This window comes from Hipposideros armiger, unplaced genomic scaffold, assembly GCF_001890085.2.
Source record: "Hipposideros armiger isolate ML-2016 unplaced genomic scaffold, ASM189008v1 scaffold_287, whole genome shotgun sequence".
NCBI classification, from domain to species: domain Eukaryota; kingdom Metazoa; phylum Chordata; class Mammalia; order Chiroptera; family Hipposideridae; genus Hipposideros; species Hipposideros armiger.
Window position 1 is genome coordinate 2054848 of NW_017731637.1, and position 16314 is coordinate 2071161.

General features: G+C 42.6%; 1 protein-coding gene across 2 annotated transcripts in view; it reads left to right on the forward strand.

Moving 5' to 3' along the window:
- LRCH1 (leucine rich repeats and calponin homology domain containing 1) overlaps positions 1-8345 on the forward strand; it is a 206940-nt gene extending 198595 nt beyond the window's left edge. For both annotated transcript variants that reach the window (XM_019658684.1, XM_019658686.1), the window contains one exon: positions 5843-8345. In XM_019658684.1, coding sequence (XP_019514229.1) covers positions 5843-5953 — 111 coding nt within the window. In that variant the 3' untranslated portion in view covers positions 5954-8345. The remainder of the gene's footprint in view (positions 1-5842) is intronic.
- The last annotated feature ends 7969 nt before the right edge of the window (positions 8346-16314 follow it).

Below are 16314 nucleotides of genomic sequence, written 5' to 3' on the forward strand. Positions count from 1 at the left end.
TGTGAAATGAGATTTAATTTTCAGTGTTGACTTGACGTTCTCTAGCTACATTCATATTTCAGCTCTGGTGGCCAAGGTATTCTTTGGACACACTTCATTTCTCATGCCATTACTGTATCTGTACTCTAATGTGCTGCTCCTCTTGGGATCTGTTGGATGGTATTTTTTCATCAAGTAGTATGATAGCTAGCAGAGCACAATTAATTTAGCCCTTTAGGCAAAACTTTGAATGAATTGTCTTGCCCATTGTCAAGCTGTTAATTTCCATGTGGGATATTAAGCCTCTCCATGGTTCTTCCCCACGGTACCCATGCACGAACTCATATCGCTAGCGTGATGCTGCCGTTGCAGCGTGAGAGACCTGCCTGATCGACTTGTCACCTGAGAGGGCATCAGAGATTTAGTGTGATTTATATGTGCATACAAAATCTCCTTCCTCTTACAAGAAAGACGATTTTTACTGTATTTCCTTCCAGTGTCTGCTAAAAAGAACCAACTATTATTTTACATTGTCTTTTTGAAATGGAAAGAACTATTGGAAATAAAAAGTTCTTTTCCTCCAGTTCTCCAATTGGTGGCAACTCACCACTCAGTGTGAATATTTCCACAGTATGTAAGAACTAACTCATTTCTGTTAGTTCCCTGTATTTGTGGATTTGTGATTTGTATACAGCTCACTGTCCTCAGGAAGAGACACTTATGAAATGGGGCTAGGGAAAAGGGGCCCTGCAGAACTCAAAAGTAAGATAACTGAGTAGGAATTTCATCAACCAGAGTAGATAAAGACACTTGATAGCCTGATGCCGTTTGTTTGTGAGTAAGGAATTAAATTTAGTGCACGGTGGTTTGGGTTATTGCTCTATAATCCATGCCTATCTCTGTCATAAGGACAAAAAATCGTAAGATGTTTCACCTTCAGGGTAAAACGGATTAAAATTTCAGGAGCCTGAAAAGAGTTTGGATAGGTGAAAAATATTTTAATAGGATTTTATTTAGGAGATTTGTTTTTTAAAATTTTGCAGATTTTGAAATTAGTTCTCAATAAAGAATCAGTTAGGTATATAGACTGTGTGCTTTTTTCCTTCTTTAAGACTATCAGGGTCCAGTTCCTTAGATTTTCACTAGAATTTTGCTTATGCTTGTGTTCATTTATTCATTCCTCAGCTATTGAATGCACTCTTTATGCACTCTGTGCATGGCCCCATGGTAGTCCTTGGGGATAAAACGGTGACCATGTCACATGGCTCTGTCTTCAAAAAGCCACAGTCTAGACCAGGAGTCAGCAAACTTTTTCTGTAAAGTGCTAGATAGTAAGTAAATATTTTAGGCTTTGAGGGTTCCGTTAAGACTTCTCTGCCGTTGTAGTGTGAAAGCAGCCGTAAGCAATTAGTAAATAAGCAGGCATGGCTGTGCTCCAATAAAACTTTATTTACAAAAATCAAGGTATGGGCTGGATTGGCCTGCAAGCTCTGGTTTTTGGACCCTAGTGGACAAATAGGAATTCAGTATGATCGGGTACAAGATTCTGGACCTGATCTCATGGGGAGTAGGTGTTGTGTGACACCTACTGGGAACTGTGATGTTTACACTGAGACCTAAAAGATGGGTAGAAAGAGCCAGATGAAAGGGTTATAGGTTAGGGATAGGGAGGTGAGAGAAGGGGCAGATGTGTGTGGAGAATGAAGTGTTCTAGAGAGAGGAAGGACTAGAAGATAGCATGGCCGGAAAACCTGTAAGAGTTTGACATGGTCTTCATTTTACCTTGGGCAAAACTGACCCTCAGAGTGCTCATGTGGCAAAGCAGAACTGTGAAGCTCTCTTATGTTAAAATAATGCAGATGGTTTTGTTTTCAGGTTCAATCAATCTTGTGCCAGGACTTTACATTTTAGAAACAGACTGAACAAGGTGAAGTGTGCTGACGTGATTGACTTCATTTTTTTCCAGCAGCTGGCCTGGAATAGGCCTGTAGGTGTTTGGGAGCATAAGAGACCATAGAGGCAGGAGAGCCAGGCAGTGGTCATGGTGGCAACCTGCCTGCTCCCACGCGGCATTTTTTGCCAGGACGAGATGCTCGTCCCTCTCTATGAAGAGAAGCCAAATGAGCCGAGTGGTAGAGCTAATGCCTTTCGCCGAGTTGAGAGTTCTCTGACCCCCACCTGACTTTGAATGTGTTGGGCCTTGACTGGATAAGACTCTGAGGGTCCAGAGCCTCTTCCTGTCTCCTGGGCACCAGATGGAACATAAGCATGCTCACGTGTTGATCAAGGATGTTATGGGAAGCAGCATGATGTCTAGAAGGGGCCCCAGCTCTAGGATGAGACGTGTTCAAATCCTGGTTCCAGTACTTCAGCAGCTGTGTGACTTTAGCAAAGTTACTCAAACTTTCTACATCTCAGTTTTCTTGTTTGTAAAAAAAGATATTGTATTACCTTACAAGGTTGTCATAAAGAAATAACCAATGCAAATCTGTAGTATTGGTGCCAGGCATATAGGAGGTGCCAGAAGTCTTTCTAAGGTAGCATTTAGTTTTTATCATTTGCCTGCCTTTTCCAGCCCTGTTTGCTGTGGTTCCAAAGAGGGGTGTGTGAGGGGATGTGACTGAACCTCATTGATCTCAACATTGGAGAAAAAAAAAGCACAAAGCATGAGTTCTTCAGAGGGGATCAGAAGCCTTATTTTTATGTAAGATACTACTTTATGATTCTGTGCTTTAAAACAACAACAACAAAAGAAGCTCTATACTAGAACAGTCTGCTGCCATGTTCTCAAGGAAAGTCATTAGGATTCTCTAACATTGATATTTAAATGCATTTAAAGTCAGTGTAAATATACAGCCATCTCTGCTTTAAGTCCATTCTGGCCCTTTTCTATCATTTCCCATCCAGTTGTAAGTCTACAGCAGTTTTTTTCCTCAGCCCAACTTGTAGCTCACTGCAGGGTTTCCCTCCTCCGTGGCAGGACCAGTGTAACAGAAGATGGCCTCTGGCCTTTCTCATCACCCCGCCTCATTTCTGGCAGGTTCCCTTTGCTCTTCCTGCCAACCAGCTCCTTAGCTCGCAACTCCCATCAGTCTTTACCCCAGTCCTGTGATAAAATAACCTGAACTGCCATGTTTTTATAGGGTTTCTAGTATCTTAGGCTAGTCTTCTTAGGTACCTCCAACCCCGTCAAAATAATCTGAGGGCCCCTCTGGGTTTCTTCAGGGGTCAGAATGAAAGGAGAGAGGCACTAAAGATGCACACGGTACCTTGTTATGTCTTCTGTTTGCTCCTCACTGCCAGCTGTAAGGATGGAGGGGAGAATCTTGGACTCTACACCTGGTTTAGGGGTGAGGAGACCAGGAAGGTGAGAAATGCTGGTTGGAAAATAAAGGCCTGGGAGAGACGATGTCCTGAAGCTAACTCAGCCTGTGAGCCCCGTAAGAAAGACTGAAGCCTCAATACCTTCCCATCCCCGTCTCTTTGGAGCTCCCAACCATGACCTCTCGCTTAGAACTTCTGCAGACCACTGGAATCAGCGCTCATTAGTGAGACTGGGGCACTCGTTAATGGAGACCTGTCCTATCTCAGCGGGACTCAGGATAAGGCACATAGCCTCATAAAAGCCGTGCTGTACATAGAGAATCTCTATAGAGATTAGGCCCTGTGGAAATATGAGTGCTAGAATTCAGGAACATTCAGAACTACACATAAGTAAACACCGAGGTTGACAGTAAACTAACTGTCCTGCTCAAAATGCCTTGTTTATATCCCTCATTGTTAAATTCTATTTGTGTTCCTTGCCTAGTGTTCTGTCAGCCTGTTAATGTTTTTCTCACTGATTTGTTGAGCTTATGTGTCATACAAAACCCTTGTAATTTGATGCAAATACTTTTTTACAGTTTGCTTATCTTTTAAATAATGTAGGGTTTTTTTTGACAGACGTTATACTTCTAGGCAATCAATTGTTTTTATCTTTTGCCTTGTGAATTTTTTATATCACTTTTTTAACTGAGAAAATCCTTCCCCATATAGTTATAAGAGAAAATACTAAATATTCGTCTATATTTTATCAGGAGAGGTTTAAAAAAAAAAACCCAGTTAACTCTTTCGTTCATTTAAGATTGATTTTAGCATAGGACATAAATGCAAGATTTTACTTTTTCCCCAAGTAATGCTTTGCACCAGGAGCTTAACCATAATTAGTGGCCATTTATAATTTCCTCCCAAGCCGGATGTTGACTTGGGGGCTGTGGGGATCATAAGAATGAGAAAAGCGTATTCCTGCCTCTGTGGAACCAGCCTGAGCAATGAAATGCCAGATTCAGTTACTTCCCAAGCCTGTGGCATCAGGAAAGGATACACACTGACGTCCGGCTGTGGCACCAGGAGGAAGCGCCCTCCATCCTGGCCTAGTGAACGGTGGACAACTCACAATTCAGATAGAACCGCCCGTCCTTTCTCAGGTTGACATTTGGCTAGTAAGCTGGCAGCAGCATAAACTTGCATGCTCACCTAATAATGCTGTGGACGACAAGATAATTCTATTTCTATGCACAGCAGCCACATGAAGTAATGATTAAAATTGTACTTTAATCACCTGTCTTATGTTGTCATGTGGCTATTTCTCAAGGTCTAGAGTTAAAGTCTGAGGTAGTCTTAATTTAGCACAAATTAGGAAAGGACTTAGAGGTAGGGGGAGTAAGATGGTTGAGAGGGTATAAAAAACTGACATTTTGAGGCAGTGCAACAACTTACTGGAGATGTGATGGCGTGTCCTTTGAAGATCTTTTTAGGAGCAGAATGCCTGTTATCTAGTAATTTATGGAGAGTCCTATATTGAGACAATAGGTAGATCTGGTTCCTCAAGCAAGAGTCACGTGAAAAAGAAGTAGTCTGTCCAGAGACCCTGATTTGTTTGTGTTAAACACTGTCTTCACCTCCTGTGGTGTGATGCAGGTCCCTTTTAAACTTCCCTTAAAAACAGTGGTCATTGGGCTGTGGAGGACACACCATCTTTGGTAGACAAGAGGGACTGTTTGCGTGGAGTCTTTTTTGAGAAAAGGAGACACGCTCAGGAAGGAGATTCCCCTCACTCCCAGAGCCAAATGACAAAGGTGTCAAATTGCTTTCTCACATTATTTTTTAAACTGTTTTATTGAGCATGCAAGGTTCTACATGCAAGGAACAACTCACGTTAATTGTTTTCCTTGTGTCCTATGTGCTGGACATTTTCCAAGAACAAAAATAGAACATGAGAAAGTAACAGGGCATTTGTGCCTGTGACAGCTGTGTGAAAGAGTCTCAAAGAGAGGCTACTGAAGGCTGTAGTTAACATTACTCATTTACAAGGCTGTTCATAAACCACGAAGAAAGGATACCAATCTGTCAGCATGCCTCCATCCAGAGTCACAGGAAATAAAATGAATTAAACCAAAGTTTATGGTCAGTAGAACAGTGCATGGTTTGTATAAATATTTGAATTCCTTTTAAAATGTGTGAGAGGCTATTTGCAATTTTGCTTCATAAGAATTCGTATAAGCTAATATATTCTTGGTGTGTGGTTTTCAGCTGGCTGCGTTGCTCAGTTATTATTATAAAGGCTTTTTAAATGTTTAGATCTATTGCAGATTTCAGGTTGTTTGGACACCTTTCTGGAACAACCCTCATTTGTGAAAATCACTATTTTCTCTGCAAATACAGAAAAGGTCTTTGCAATGGGCTGAAAATAAGGCAGGGAGCACGGCCTGAGGTGATGAGACAGACACACAACAGAGCTCAACTTAACCTCCATCCGTGGTGTTGCACGATATTGTGATTATGTTCTAGTCATCTAAAAACTGATGTTTGTTCTTCCTTTTAGGAAAAGCTGTGTCTACCCCATCACATCCTTGAAGAGAAAGGCCTGGTCAAAGTGGGCATTACTGTTCAAGCATTGCTAGATGTGACTGTAACGAAGGCTCTGTTCACATGAAACCAACTCCTCTCCTTTGGATCGGATCAAACCCTTCTCCCATCAGAGATCCTGAACTCTGCTCTCAGCACCTGTTCCCCCACCCTCCCACTCATTGCCTGTCAGTTCCATGGCTCTAGTTGCATTTAAGGGAGGACATAAGAGGAGATTTTCTACCTTTCAAAACTGACCTCCAACGTTAAGATGTGACAAGTATTTATCTTGAAGCCAGTGAGGGAGCTGGTTACAAAGAACTGAACAGTACTTCAATGCCTTTTACAACCTCCTGCATCCTTTCCACGCTCACCCATTGCCATTACCAAAACACCAAGCACAACCGATTTACAGCAAGATGCATTTGTTTTACTAAAGCCAAACTCATTGTGTATTTAGTGGGAAGAGGGGGACTCAATCAGGTTTTTCACCACCAAATTTTTCAAGAACTTTTCTTGAGACCATTGCCTTTTAAAAAAACTATTTTCGACATATAAAATATTTATATAAATATTATTTATTAGTGAGTTGTTATTCATCCTTTGGATGCAAATTGTAAATTAGGAAACTATTTTATTACTGCTTTTTTGTGGTTAAACACTTTATTTTAATATTATAAATATTGAGTTATTTTCTATCCTCTTTGGTGTGCAGTAGTTCTAGGTCTCCATAATCAGGTTTTCTGGTGTATATGACTCAGAAAAAAAAAATTAAGCATAAAAACAGGTGCTTCCATGATAAGAACTGTTTTCTGGGGAGGCATTATTAACACTTTGGTTTATAGAACATTGGTCTTATTTATATTTCTGCATTCCATCCAGTTTCCTACATTCCAGCAGCCCTGTTGTCCCCTGATACAATAAACTGAAATCAAGAGAGCACCCCAAAGTTATTTGTAAATAGCTGTGATGGAAAAAACAACAACATATTAAACTTGAAGATAAAATGTGAACAATTATTTTTTTGGATTCAGACTTATTTTGCTATACACAAAACATTCACATTTTAACACAAAGAAGTAATAAGTGTTAGTTAGCATCATGTGTCTTGACGTGTAATTTTGCACTGTAACTTGGGTAATTAAAAAAGTCTAGCACCAAAGGTAGATAATAAGGAAGTGGTATTGGAAAGTGGAAATGATAAAGTTTATTGTTGAACCAAAAAAGGCTTTTAAGGGCAGCTCTGACTAAGAGTAGTCAAGAGTTACAGAAGGCACGTAGGACCTGGATCAGGAAACTAGCACTTCCTACAACGACCAGTTTTAAAAGAGGAAATGATTTTGAGATGTAGACATGCTCTTTATTGTAACTTAGTTGGTGGCTTTCAGAGTAGTCCATAAAACACTACAAGATTCATGGTCTATGGTGTGAAAAGACAGAAGTGAGTCAGTAAATTGGTGGGGCAGCAGCATGCAACCCCAAGCTGGGTTTAGGAGAAGGTTAAGTAAGTGGAGTTTGTGAGGCTGAGTGGCGTAGGAGGGAGGAAGTTCAAACAAAAGATGACTAGAAGAGAGCCAGCAAAGGACCCGGGTTGGTCTGAGAGACTCACGTAAGGCTTCTCAGACACAACAGCCTATTTGTAGGCAGTTACATGCACGTGCCTTCACCCTGCAGTTACAGATATCCCAGTCATTTTTCACAGTCTCGTGAATGCTGACTGCATCTTCACCTCTGGAAAAGCCATTATAAGTTTTTAGAGCAACAGCAGCCACAATGTGTAAAACAAATATAAAGGTGAACACAAAAGAAGTCGCGCGCGGCGCATCCAGCACAGTCTAACATCAGCCACGGCCACGGCTGCCCTCTGCTGGAGGCAGGGTGGAGGGGTTACTGAAAATGGCGGTTTGGATTGGCAGCTCGCAGTTATTTCCTATCAAATGTACTGTGCACTTTAACTTAAAAATATGTTTTAATATTTCCCTGTACTGCACAAATACCTGCTTTGTCAAATAGCATAACGATGTAAAGAGAACAAGATTTTGAGCAAAGAGCGTATTCCGAGTAAGCAACATTCAAAAGTTGATTATAGAAATAGGAATTTTGATTGCTGCACCTTCACGGGCATTCAGAATGCAGGGTCCTGACATATTTTTTTACATGTATATATGGCAACATGAAGCTCTGTAATCCTTGTTTTGAGATTCTTTTTCAAAATTAAAGTTTTTCTTTTGATATTGATTTTCAGTATTTTCTTGAAGTTGGCTATATAGTACAAATGGCTTCGATACTCTGTAAAATGGCTTTTTCCTTTCTCAATGCAGACCTTGTGTAGCTAAGACTTCTTCAGGATCCTTGTACCCTGTTTATATGTGCAATAAAATGTGCATGGCCAGCTCACAGCACCATCAGGGGACAGAATGTACGTAGTGCAAATAGCCTGCCTTTTATTATTTAATAGCCATTAAAACTTGGAATTTGAATGAACCATCTTCTGATTGACTTACCCCTGTGATGCAAAGATTGACGCTGGTCACAAAAGACATCCTAAGGCAGCGTTCTCAACCTTCCTAATGCCGCGACCCCTTAATACAGTTCCTCATGTTGTGGTGACCCCCAACCATAAAATTATATTTGTTGCTACTCTATAACTGTAATTTTGCTACTGTTATGAATCGTAATGTAAATATCTTTTTGTTTTCCGATGGTCTTAGGCGACCCCTGTGAAAGGGTCGTTCGACCTCCAAAGGGGTCGCGACCCACAGGTTGAGAACTGCTGTCCTAAGATGTCCTTGCTGACAAAGATTTGTGGCAATCATTGCGTGCGTGCATGTGTGTGTATATGTGTGTGTGTGTGTACTATACATGTTTTTTTTCCAAACTAAATCTTACCTGGAATCACAGAACACACAGAAATTAAAAGCAGAGTTGCCATGGTGGGATAGGGGGTGTGGAGGCGTGCCCTCAGGTCCCTCCCCTGTCCCTTGGGTGGGGGCTTCAGAAGTATCCCTGAGGAAGCTCGAAGGTCCTGTGGTGCATGTAAAACCACAGGGTCTCGCACTCTCCTCAACTGCCTGCTGTGACACAGAGAGTAAAGAGGCTGCTTTAATTACACTTCCAGTAGAGCAGTGCCATCATTTTCCCCACTCGCAGCCCACCTGTGGTAGGAGAGCAGCTGCTTTGAAGAGTTCAGTTGGAAACTGATGGATCGTTTCTGTCTTCTCACCCCAATCCCCATACAACACATACAGACCTGAGACCCATAGCCTGAGCAAGAACTGCAGTGACTGGTGTCAGGTCCTGTATATTTAAGATTCGTATCTACCAAGTCAAAGAAAAGCGATTCCTGGCCCATGATGCTCTCATTGGGAATGCTGCTCCTGTGCCAAACTCCAAGACCTTAGTCATTTTAGTCTTCTGCACATTAGAGAAGTGCAGCGCATCACAGACACGGCATTATAAGGTGGCTGAAGCAAGTGAGGCATGTGTGAAGGGCAAGGGGAGGGGTGGGAGCAGGAGCTCGGGAGAATCCGGCAGGGGCATGCTTGCACTGGGGTCATCCATGCAGTTCAGCTGTGTGGCACTGGCCACAGCCGGGGACCGTCCCAGAGACCAAATTCTGGCTAACAGCTGCATCTGGGTGCCTCCCAGTTCCTGGGTGAGCCTGAGAGACTTGGGCAGCAGTGACCCCTGGTGGGGCTGGTTATCTAATCTTCCATCTTCCACAGAGGGTCAACTAGCAGAGGGCAGGTCCCGTTGAGTTTGGTCTCGGGACACATGAACTCAGGGTATTATCTTCAGAACTGGTACTCTTTGAGTGTGGGGTGTGTGTGTAAAGCAGGATTCCGCCCTAATCCACTCTGTTCTCTCCACACGCACATGCTAATGGGCCACCGGAATGGCCGGTATTTGTTGAGTAGCTACGGTGGGTCAAGTGTTTTTTCTGAATTATAAGCACCATTATAATGAGGCTGCTTGTCTGTTTTGTTCTCAGCTGATTCTCCATTGCCTAGAACAGTGCTTATCATGTAGTAGTCATTGAAGAGATGCCAGTTTTACACAGCATATTTGTGCGATAAAACCTCATGAGCTGAGCCTCTTGGGACTAGTTTAAATGCTGGCTAAGACCAGTCAAGGTCAGAACAAAAAAAAAGAGCAGAAAAAGATTTATAAAGCAGGCACAGTAGAGTGAAAACATGTCTCACTTTGATATGAGGTCTAGGAAGAAGCCTTTCATTTCCTTGCCATTTTTCTCTCACTTTAATAAAATAGGACTATAGTTTATATGGGGATGTTTTGAGGGGAGGGGAGTTTTCTGTTGATCAAAGTGATATGTGTTCATAATAAAAACTTTGGGAAGTATAAAGAGATTGGGGAAATCACCCATAATCCCACTTGATAGGGAACTGTTAAACTTTGAAATATTTCGATACCATTCCTATGCATTTTTACATAGTGCAGCTTTGCATACTGGCTTTTTTTGTTGTTATTCTTAGAGTATATGTATTTTCTCCAGGATAGTATTGTTTGATGAAATAAAAAGTGGGGTTCCCTAGACAGGCACCAACAGGATATTTTAGAGGACAGATCCTGAATAAGAGTAAGGTCCCTTCCGTCCTTGGTGGGCAGAGGGAGTCTACAGGGGGAACTGGGAGGTACCTCCAGAGAGAAAGCAGCCAATCAGGGTGCGTTCTTAAACCAGCTCCACAGTGAGAGACAGAAGCTCAATCCTGGAGGAAGCTCTGGCAAACAGTATGGAACATGTCACACCTCAGAATTAATCCCAGCCAAGTTCCCAGATGGAGCGGAGGTATTTAGATCCCTGTAAAACCTCCCTCAACAACATGCATAGAGATACTTAAAAAAATAAGCATAGACCCATTTAAATACTTTGCTTATCATAACAAAATAAGTAAATTCCCAGGATCTCTTAACAAAGAGGGAGCTGGTGACCAGGGTGATAAGATGAAGGCTGCACTGCAACATTTGTCCATCTTGACCAAGAGATGGTGTATTAATGAGCACTCTGTGGTGGAGACAAGTACATGGATTCATTCTACGTGGGTCCTGAGTTGGATCTGAAATCTTTGCCCAAAGCCAGGATCTGTAAAAACCTGCATCTTCATTGAAAGGTTTGAGGGATGGGGGTGGAAATCAGCCTGTTCACGAAGGAAACAGGGCATTCTTGGCTGAGAGTAAATGGGAAAATATCATCTCTGGTGATTTCATCACTACATCTCTCATCTCCCACGATATTTGTAGCCTGGGAAACTCTAAAATGAATACTTACTTAAAATGTCTCAGGTTGGTCACATTTCAAGATGAGAAGGCATCATGAAAGTTAATTTTTTTAGTTCCTTGTACTGTTTTGGAGGAGGGTAGAGATACCGATTTATTTTCAAATGTGTTAAATGCAAATGTGAAAATTTTAATGGCAAAGAGAGAGAGTCTAAGGAAGAAAATACAAAGTTAGAAAGTCCCATCCAAACTCACAAGAAAGAAGTGGATTGGGGAAAAGAAACAGAAGAAACAGAGTAATGGGAAGGCCCCAGATAACAGTAGGAATAAACCCAAATATGTCAGCAGTTACAATAAATATTAATGAACTAGACAGCTAAAAAGCAGCTTGGGTTTCTTTAAAATCCAACTATATAATGTTTACAGACACAAATATAAGGACATAGGTTGAAAGTGAAAGGATGTAAAATGATAACACACTTTGATTTGTATTTGTGTACTACATGTGAAAGAAACCCAAGATCAGAAATGAGTTTCTGGGCTGACATGGATTCCCTGGTCATCAGGAGCCAGGGCTTCTTTATTCTGCCCTCTCATGCATGAGTGCTAACCTGGGAAAGACACTTGAAAAACAGGTAAGCAGAACCTCCCACCAGCAGTTCTGGAGATCTGTGGCAATATACACCCAGGGCTATGATAGCTGTGTCCAACCAAAAGGTCTTCCTGTTAAGAAGTACTCAAAGTTATGGAACACAGGACACTGTCCTGTCAGGCAGTTCTGGAGTTTAGGGTGGTTCCAGTGCCATTGAGAATGCAGGACGAATGTCCTCAGGAAAAAGGTAAAGATGCCTTTTCTGATATGGTCCAAGAGGTGATGAGACCAAACAAATGTAGAAAATCTGACCTTCTTCTGTGCTTTTTGAATGTTGGACTTGAAGGTCAATTGGTTCAGTAACACTCATGGGAAAAAAAAAAAAAGGTTGAGGATTTGAAAATCTGCAGTGAAGTAACTCATTGGTATTTCTGAGATCAAATGGGGTAGGGTGGGGATGGGATTGGGGACCAAAAGCTGGTAGGGGTAGGCTGCCTCCTTTCCACTGTGATTAAAAATGCCAATGGGAATGAAACTGAGTACTTGACCAATAAACTCTCAATAACAACCATTGCTTTTCTTTGAGAAGTAAAAGAAAGTATTTGATCTCTTGGAATTTGATCTCCACATAAATACCTGTTATAGTCCCAAAAGCTGGGGGATGGGGACTGGGGGAAGGTGCGTCTACTGCCAGAGGAAAACTCCAGACAGCCTTCAGTGGGGATGAATGTGTGCGGTGAGTTAAGCTGGCTCCCTGTCATATACTTTTATTGCTTAACTGGTTACAACTCTGCTTGGAAATTCATGTTGACTTTGTGTCCTGTGGCTCTTTCCTACTTCCTGCTTCAGTTCTTCAAATTGTTGCCTCAAATCTCCCTCAATCTGCTCTCAGCTTGTCTCAAATTACAGAGGAAAATGGAGTCCATCATATGTAAACTGTCAAATTATTTCCTGTCTTGGAAGAATCAATGACCCCTTACCCTTCCAAGACTCAGCACCCACTCCTCAACCATGGGGGTGGGGTGTGTGTGTGTGTGTGATTGCCTCTCTCTGTCTCTCCACCATTCTTTCTCTCTTCCTTCCTCCCACCGTTCATCTCCACCCCCAACCTCTCCTCTCTGCCTATAGTGATTCAGGTACAAGATCAAACCTTACCTGCCTATAAGAAACATTTCCCTTGACTTCACTTTTTCCCTCAAAATACTGTTTAGACTCTTGGCTTCCCAAATCCTTAACAAATGTTCAATGAATATTGTATAAACAATGCTAAAGCACAACGATCTTTGTTTTGTTTACTGCTATATCTTCAAAGCTTAGAACAGTGCCTGACATATAATAGGTACCTGATATTATAAATATTTGTTGAATAAATGAATGAACAGATGCCTTCACTTTCCATTCATTTGTCCTTCTATCTTTACCATGCCATCGAGAACACTCATAATAAAGTCATGGGTGTCATCCCAATGGCCAGATCCAGTGGTCTCTTTTCAGTCCTTGTTCTATTTGGTCTTCCTGTAGTATATAGGAATGAATATATAGGCGTATACAGGGATAGCTGCTTCGTGAAACCCAAAAGTTCTCTCCTGGTGCTATTTTTATCTCCCTAAGTGTTATTTTTTTCATTTTCTTCATAGCCTCCTCTTTCTTTTTATTTTAGAGGAGTGCTTGGTACTCTTCCATCCATACTGAAGCTCTCCAGTGGTGTCCCCAGCAGCAGTGACTCATAAATCTACGTATCTTCACAATTGTAGGTCCTACTTCCCCTCTGAGTTTCAGAATGATGTTGCTCTGGGTATCTTCATGTAGGTATCCTATAGGTCCTTCAAACTGAATGTATTTAAAATTGAATTCCTTATCTTCCTTTCCAAATCTCTTCTTCTCATGCATTTTCTGATTCAGTGATTTCACCATCTCCCCAGCCTCACAAGCTAGACACTGTAAGATCAAAGCGCATCACTAAGTTATGGAGCTTCTGCCTTAGAAACATCTCTCCGCCCCAGCATCCTCTTCGTCCTTACCACCTTAGTGCCAGCCCTTATCAGCTCTCCTCCCTGGGATGAACGGTCAATGGCTCTTCTGGTCTCCCTGTCTCCCCCATCTTTACTATCTTCCCCAGCTACCACAATAATATGCATAAAGCACAAATCTTCCTATGTCTCTTCCCTACTGGAAACACTTCCAGTACCTCACTATTGCTTATCCACTAGATTTCAATGCCACGCATGCGCATTCCAGTCTGTTAACAATTAGCTGCTGACACCCTCTGGTGCAGCCATCCAGTCTCCCTCTCCCGCACCTCGCACCTCACCTCACCAGGATCTCTGATGTCTTTGTTCTCTGTGCTACGCACACTGTTGGAATGTCCTCTCACCTCTTCTGAACTTGGCGGAAGTGCTACCCAGCCTGCCAGACTTAGGGCCAATGCCTTTCTTTCCCGTGAGCTTTCTCCACCCCCTCCTATTCCTTCTCCCTCCTTGATAATCATGAAAAAAGAACCTACTGTGCTGCCCAAGAGCCCAGAGAGCTGGCTGTAGCACACCGGTTCCCTGGGCAAATATGCCCTGCCCTCGGCTGCCCCCGCGGGAGTCCTCACCCCCGGGGGGAACCGTGAATTCCTGCTCTTTGTTCTCGGTCAGAGGAGACAGTGAAAGACCCGAAAGGAAGAAAAAGCGAAAGCTCCAGGAGGCTCCTCAGGAGAAGGGAATGGAAGACCCACCTCTCTTTATCCAAACCCAAGAAAAAGAAATTGTTTTCTAAGGAGGAGCTGGATATAGTGATCTTTCTTCAAAGAGGAACCAGTTAGTGACCCTGAAGGGGCAGGAAACAGGAGTGTCCCAAGGAAAAAAAAAAGGGAATTCTCTTCCAAGGAGGAGCCGCTCAGCAGGGGATCTGAAGAGGGTGCTGGCAGCAAGAGCAGCAGTTCCAAGAAAAAGAAAAAGCTGCAGAAGCCATCCCAGGAAGATCAGTAGCACCTGGTGGGGCAGAGCCACCCACAGTGACATTTCCTGACCCATCCCCTGCATCCCAATAAAAACAAATTCACAAGAAAAAGAAAAAAAGAATCTGTTCTGCTATATTTAAATACTCATTTCCCAATAAACCTCTTTTATCAATCTCATATTGGACAAATAATAATTTCAATGGGGGGGAAAGGGCATAATAAGACCCACCATAATTCATTTGTTCTCTTATAGAAATCTTAATAGTAAGAGTAATCACAGATACAAGTGATGAAGTAAACGAAGTACACTGGCTGCTGCTTAGTGAGCAGGGCTCCCTGACGGACACTGTTCCAGTGCTACGTGTGTGGTGATGCCTGTGAACCTCACAGCAGCGAGGCAGCGCTGACTATGATCCCACTTTGCAGGGTGGTCACTTGTTCCCGGTCCCCTAAATACTAAGTGGTATAGTTGGGATTCAGAGCTCATGCAATCTCTCAGAAGCACGCTCTTAACCATTATGTGGTAACTTCCGCATCAGCTGCCCAAACACCAGTGACCAAAATCTAATAATAAGAAAAATAAGAAGAGTAAATAGCTAAAGGCTTCACTCGGATTATTTCGCTTCATCCTCACACCTACTCTAAGCGGTAAGTCCCATTATTATCATCCTTCTTTTACAGATGAGTGTAACAGGATGTTATAGTGGGGCTCTTTCTACCCTAGTTCTGACGAAGGTCCCAAAATAATGAGCACTTCATAGCACCACATTCCAAAATGAGGTGCTCGGCCATCTGCAAAGGGGTTGCAAACCCAATTTTGCCCAATACCCACCGTGAAGAGTATAAAAGAGTGAGGAGGCCAAACGTTTTCAGAGAAAGATGTTGGGTGCGGTGCCTTTCCCCAGTCTTTCCCTGCCCTCTACCTCCCCCTTATGCATAGAGGGACAATTTGAAAAGCCTGGTGTGTGTTCCCTGGAGTTATTGACAGCGGGGCCTGGCGTCTAACATTCCTGACATCAAAGTTTCTGGTCTGTGGGGTGAAAGGACAAAGAGAAGGGGACTGCACTGAGAATGAACTGGGCTCCCCCACCCCCGGGGTGGGCACAGAACACAGGTCTCTCCAGATGTGGGCCCCTGCACAGGGAGCTGCTATGTAAGGTTGCTTTGAACTGTTCTGGAGGGAAGTGCTTGAGGGGTGGGAGGGCTATAACTGCAGCAGGAAGGCAGCTGGAGAAACCAAACTGTGGAAAGTCCCTCAGCCTGGACTTTGTGCAATGAGCCAGATCAGAGGAACTGAATAAAGCTAGAATATTGGCAGGACTGTCTTAGAATTCATCCTTAAAATTCCAAATTATAAATTCTGGGACAGCCTATCTGCACTATGCATCAAGCTGTGGCTGAATTCTTCCATGTTTAGGGCAAGGAATGTGCTGTAATTTGTCAGTCCTTATTTGTATATGACTAAGAAAATGAGTTATTTGCTATTCATTCTGGAAAACTGTTTAGAGTGTGTGGTCTGTTGTGCTTCTCCTAATCAAAACACTGGGTGGCAGTGTTTTTACTGAAATGATTTCAGAAGAGACCCAAAAGGAGTAGGTTTTAGTCTTCTGAGAAGAATAATCCTACTTAACCAGCCTTGAGCATAAAGGCAGTGTGCTCCCAATTCACCACCTGAACC